Source organism: Lycium ferocissimum, chromosome 6 (assembly GCF_029784015.1).
Source record: "Lycium ferocissimum isolate CSIRO_LF1 chromosome 6, AGI_CSIRO_Lferr_CH_V1, whole genome shotgun sequence".
Taxonomy (NCBI): domain Eukaryota; kingdom Viridiplantae; phylum Streptophyta; class Magnoliopsida; order Solanales; family Solanaceae; genus Lycium; species Lycium ferocissimum.
Window position 1 is genome coordinate 23928438 of NC_081347.1, and position 6306 is coordinate 23934743.

Here is a 6306-nt window from a genome sequence, read left to right on the forward strand (position 1 = left end):
CAACGTCCTCAATGCTAGATGTGAGGGCGGGTAGCAATCTCTGTATCACAATCTGCACTCAAAAGAATGCAGCAAGATAGTATCAGTACAAACACTATGTACCGGTAGATATCATAGGCCGACTAATATTAGTATCATGCATATCTCACAAAATCAATAGAATAAACAAGCCAGTCAACAGACATGAAATAAATAAACCATGACAAGTCAACCAATCAAGTCACCCAAAATATCAAGAACTCAGTCAACAGAAAACCACAAAATGGGAATAAGTCTACCACAAATACCATAATCACTGTACACACATGCTAACTGATGTCATTGCTCAGTAGTCATGACCTACAAGGGACCCATGGTGTCCATGTACCGCTCGTTCCGAATACTCATCGGACCCGATCACAAATCTTCGATCTAGAAAGAACCTCGGATGCGGCCCACATCAATGTCTCTCTCGTTTTCTAAACGAACTTCGGACCACGAGCCCATAGTCTAGGTCACAATTGTGCCTTTTCACATACCCTCGCATAACATTATTTCTTGCTCTCTTATTATTAATGCTCAAATCATCATATCGTATCACAATTTCACTGAGAAGATCATATTAACTCCTCATCACAACACATCAACTGTAGGTTCAACACACATGAACAGTGGCACAAAGCCTACACAGTCACTCAATCAATTGCACATAGGAGTGCAAGAACGCAATATCATACATGAAGACTAGACAAGCTTTCTCCTAAAGAATTCACAACACATACAATCAACTAATCAAAGTCTAACTTAAGTAGACCGTAACCTACCTCCACGTAGAGCTGGAACAACTCGAGTCACTCTGCTACAGCTTTTCCCTTCCGCAAAGCCTCGGAATGCTCAAAGTCTAGCAATTAGAATGCTCAATGAGTCACAATGATTCTAGTCACAAAATCAATACAAAACACCTTTCCCTTAGCACCATTCCAATGGTTAATGATTTCTAGGTGCAATTCAACCTAACAATGGCCTTAGTAACCACTAACCATCAATTTACAACCATATATGATCAACACATCACTTACAAGTAGTTTCCATGGTCAAGCTACTATTTTTATGGGACCTTAGGTCTCAATTCACTTAGTTTATGACTCTAAAGGTTCAATTCATGATTAATAGGAGTTAACCCAAGCCATTAGATGATAACTAAGTGATAACCACCATAACCTATCAAGTATAGAAGGTTTATTAATTTCTAGGGTTATTATTTCTACTTTCACCATTGAAAACCCATAAAAGGGATGATAATCATGAAGATGATACGGAATGATTAAAAGGGATGGATGAGACTTACCTCTCAAGAGTATTCTTTCCTTAGCTTGGAATTTCACCCTAGGTCCTTGTGGGGAACTCTGTTGGAGTATTATGAATAAAGAATGTGGGACTAAGTGTTTAAAACACGACATTCTTCCCCCGTCGACCGCTGCGGCGGTCAATTTGTTTAAAACTCAAGAGAAACCCGACCTTCGCTATGGCGACCTATGTTCCGCTGGTTGCCATTTATGCGCGGGACATGGCCCGCCACGGCGTACACATGAGACAACGGGCCGCGGCGAGGGACTCAGCGCTATATCAGTACCACCGTAGCGGTACAAGCCTCGCCGCAGCGGTCCAATTTGGGCAGTAAGCTCTCCTTTTTTTCTAATTTTCCACTCTATCACCCAACATTTCATCTGAGGCCTCACAAACACAAACGAAACATGCACCTATACATATAAACGTTATACGAATCCACCTGTGGCCTCAGAATTTCCAACAAATCTCTAATTTCCTACGTTACCCCCTGACAGACTCAACAAAATTAAACAACAATCACAAACAAGTCAAATTTTCAGTTCCTAGACTTATAAAATCGAGTTTCTATTAGCTCGTTCTACCCGGGGGAAGGTTCCATTTTGTTGGGTAATCCTACATTTTCCATAACGACCGGGAGGGTCGTTATACCAGATACCAATTAAAACACCGTTCGTCCCCGAACGGACAAGGATGAGTAAACTAGGAAAAATTACCTGACTTGATGAAAAGCTGAGGATACTTGCTAAGCATATTAGATTCTGCTTCCAAGTACCTTCCTCCACCGGATGATTCTTCCACTGATCTTTTATAGAGGATATTTCTTTGGACCTCAACTTGCGAACATCCCTATCTAAGATGGCAACGGGCTCTTCCTCATAAGTCCAATTCTCATCTAACAAAATCGAATCCCATTGGATTATGTACGAACCATCTCTGTGGTACCTCTTCAACATCGAAACATAAAACACCGGATGAACGCCTGATAGACCCAGAGGCAAAGCCAACTTATAAGCCACCTCCCCCACACGCTTGAGGATTTCAAACGGCCCAATGTACCTCGAGCTAAGCTTTCCCTTCTTCCCAAACCTCATCACACCCTTCATGGTTGAGACTTTCAACAACACTTGCTCTCTCTCTTCAAACTCAAGATCTCAGACCTTGCGGTCCGCATACTCTTTCTGCCTACTCTGGGCTGCTAGAAGCTTTGCTTGGATCACCTTCACCTTCTCAAGGGACTTCCTCAGAAGATCAGTGCCCCAAGGTCTCACTTCAAACACATCAAACCACCCAATAGGAGACCTACACTTTCTCCCATATAACACCTCAAACGGAGCCATATCGATACTCGAGTGGTAGCTATTGTTATATGCAAATTTGGCCAAAGGTAAGAACTGGTCCCAATGCCCACCAAAATCTATCACACACGCACGAAGCATATCTTCAAGGACCTGAATGGTCGGCTCAGACTGCCTGTTAGTTTGTGGGTGGAATGTTGTACTAAGATCCAACTTCGTACCCAACTCCTCATGTAAACACTCCCAAAATCTGGATGTGAACATTGTGCCCCTGTCGGACACAATGGAGATAGGAACCCCATGAAGCCTAGCCACCTCACGAATGTAGATTTTAGCCAATTTCTTCGCATCATAAGTTATCTTCACCGGAATAAAGTGGGTAGACTTAGTCAACCTGTCAACAATAACCCCGATAGAGTCAAACTTTTCCAACGTCTTTGGAAGACCAACTACAAAGTCCATGGCTATCCTTTCCCACTTCCACTCAGGAATGAGTATCCTCTGAAGTGTCCCCCCCAGGTTTCTGATGTTCATACTTCACCTGCTGGCAGTTCAGACACTGAGCAATAAACTTTACTATATCACGCTTCATCCTAGTCCACCAGTAGTGCTGCCTCAGATCACGATACATCTTAGTCGCGCCAGGATGAATAGAATACCTCGAACTATGAGCCTCTGTCATAATGATTTTGATCAAATCACCCACACGTGCCACGCAAACTCACCCCTTGATCCGCAGCACCCCTCTTCGTCAATCACGGCCTCCTTAGCCCCTCCATGCAACACCTTGTCAAGAATTTTGCGCAACTTAGCATCTTCAAACTGCTTAGCCTCAATCTGCTCTAGAAAGGATGATCGAGCCTCAATACAAGCTAACACCCTGCCGGTGTTAGAAATATCTAGCCTCATAAAACTGTTAGCCAGAGTCTGAACCTCTCTAGCCAACGGATGCTCCAAAGAAATCAAACGAGCTAGACTTCCCATACTAGCCGACTTCCTGCTCAACGCGTCGGCCACTACATTTGCCTTACCGGGATGATATAGAATAGTGATAGCACAATCTTTTAATAGTTCCATCCACCTCCGCTGCCTAGAGTTCAGATCCCTCTGAGTGAACACATGCTGCAAACTGCGATGGTCTGTGTACATCTCACAATAGACACCATACAAGTAGTGCCTCCAGATTTTTAACACGAATACCACCACTGCCAACTCTAAATCATGAGTAGGATAGTTCTTCTCATACACTTCAACTGCCAAGAAGCATAGGCAATCATCTTCTTTTCCTGCATCAAAATAGCACCCAAACTAGAACATGACGCGACCCAAATAATAAATAAATCCTTGCCCTCCACAGGTAATGCTAGAATAGGCGCTATAGTCAACAAATTCTTGAGCTTTTGAAAGCTCTCCTCACACTCGTCGGACCACTAAAATGGTACTTCTTTCTGAGTCAAGCGAGTCAAATGAGAAGCAATAGAGGCAAACCCTTTCACAAACCGACAATAGTAGCTAGCCAAACCCACAAAACTACGAATCTCGATCACTGATGTGGGCCTAGCCTATTTCCTAACTGCCTGAATTTTCTGAGGATCTACCATAATACCCTCCTTCGAAATTACATGCCCCAAGGACACAGAAGACAATCAAAATTCACACTTGGCGAATTTAGCCTACAGCTCCTTCTCCCGCAATACCCTAAGAGGTATTCTCAAACATTTCTCGTGCTCCTCCTTACTTTTAGAGTACACCAGGATATCATCAATGAACACTATTACGAAAGAGTCTAGAAAGGGCTTAAACATATTGTTCATCAAATCCATGAACGCAACTGGGACATTAGTAAGCACGAAAGATATAACCAAGAACTCATAGTGCCCATACTTGGTCCGAAAAGCTACTTTAGGAACATCCTCTGCCTGAATCTTCAATTGGTGATACCTTGACCTTAAGTCAATCTTTGAGAACATAGAGGTCAATCTTTGAGAACACAGAGGCTCCCTGTAATTGATCAAACAAGTCATCAATACGGGGAATGGGATACTTATTTCAGACAGTTACCTTATTCAGCTGACGGTAATCAATACATATACGCATAGACCCATCCTTCTTCTTAACAAACAACACAAGAGCACCCTAAGGAGAGGCACGCGGGCGACTAAACCCCTTACTCAAAAGGTCTTGCAACTGCTTTTTCAATTCCCCGAGTTCTGCTGGTGCCATCCTATAAGGGTGGAATAGAGATAGGATGAGTCCCTGGGTCTAAATCAATCCTAAAATCAATGTCATGATCAGGGGGCATATCAGGCAAGTCCGCAGGGAACACATCCGCAAACTCGCGTACCACTGGAACCGAATCAAGAGATGGAGTATCTGCACTGGTGTCACGGATATGTGCCAAGTAAGCTAGACAACCCTTCTCCACTAGCTTCCTAGCACGAACGAAGGATATGACTTTCTTAGGGAGGGGACTAAAGTTATCCCTCCACTCAAATCTAGGTGCCCCAGGCATAGCTAAGGTAACAGTCTTAGAGTGACAATCAAGAATGGCATAATGAGCGGACAATCAACTCATGCCCAAAATGACATCAAAATCTACCATATCTAAGATCATCAAATCTGCCCAAGTACTAGACCCCATAAAAGTAATCGCACAAGAAGGGTAGACTCTATCTCTCACCATCGAATCCCCAACCGGAGTAGATACATAAATAGGGACATCAAGAGTATCACACACCTTATCCAAATCCACAACAAAATATGTAGACACATAAGAAAAAGTAAAACTCGGATCAAATAAAACAGAAGCCATCCGGTCATAAACTGAGATAGTACCTGTGATAACAGCATCGGAGGCCTCAGCCTTGGGTCTACTTGGGAAAGCGTACAAATGACCGCGCCATCCCGTAGCCTGTGTACCATGGCGATTACCCTGTCCAGTATAGGCCCTGCCCCTGCCGGGCTGCTGTCCACCTTTACTTGCCTGAGGACCGCCTCGGTTAGGCTGGGCACCACCCCTACTCGCGGTGTGGCCACCCTGCCCTACCGGTGTGCGATCCTTACCCCCTCTATCTGGTGTAAACGGAGCTTGGAGAGCCTGATACTAAGTTCCCTGTCCACCCTGTCTGAGTCTAGGGCTGTAACACTCCGTAAATCCGAGTTAAGTGTGAAAGTTTCTAGGATAATTAGACTTCACTGTTTTGGGTTAAATGTAAAATACGGCCAAGAAATACGGCCCGTATTTTGAAATACGGTCCATATACCTAGGGTGTATTTCACCCACCATCTTAGGTGGCTCCTTTGTTTTGATATCATAAAATACGGCCAGAGTTTGCGACCCGTATTTTGAAATACAGTCCGTATTTCTGGACGTATTTCACCTTTTCCCTAAAACTGCTCACTGTTTTCATTATTGTTAAATACGGCCACAGTTTACGATTCGTATTTTGAAATACGGTCCGTAAACTCTGACCATATTGCACCAGCCGCCAGCTGTGTATATAAATAACGGGATTCAGATAAGTTTATGAATTATTCTCATCCTCATAGACCCTAAGGACGAAAATATTTTCTCCATGTTTCCTAACATAAAGGTAAGAACATCTTTAACATTACTAATCAATCCTAGCATTAAACCCATGATTCTTAACATGGTTCTTGAATGAAAAAAACCTAGGGTTTG

General features: G+C 43.4%; 1 protein-coding gene across 1 annotated transcript; it reads right to left on the reverse strand.

Annotated features, from left to right (window-relative positions):
• Positions 1 to 1168: 1168 nt before the first annotated feature.
• Positions 1169 to 3086, reverse strand: LOC132061223 (uncharacterized). Its single transcript, XM_059454075.1, has 5 exons — positions 2722 to 3086; positions 2487 to 2628; positions 2043 to 2402; positions 1328 to 1385; positions 1169 to 1200 (listed from the first exon to the last, which is right to left on the reverse strand). Exons 1-5 carry the CDS (start codon positions 3084 to 3086, stop codon positions 1169 to 1171), a joined length of 957 nt encoding a protein of 318 aa, XP_059310058.1.
• Positions 3087 to 6306: the final 3220 nt, after the last annotated feature.

What these genes read in the sequence shown, in the direction of transcription:
- LOC132061223 (XM_059454075.1), bottom strand. Translation starts at nt 3,086, where the DNA reads ATGGACTTTGTAGTTGGTCTTCCAAAGACGTTGGAAAAGTTTGACTCT. An exon ending in TCAGCTTTTCATCAAGTCAG is followed by an intron (nt 1,386 to 2,042) that starts GTAATTTTTCCT and finishes ATACTCCAACAG; the next exon opens with AGTTCCCCACAAGGACCTAG. An exon ending in GGAAAGAATACTCTTGAGAG is followed by an intron (nt 1,201 to 1,327) that starts GTAAGTCTCATC and finishes TATACTTGATAG; the next exon opens with GTTATGGTGGTTATCACTTA.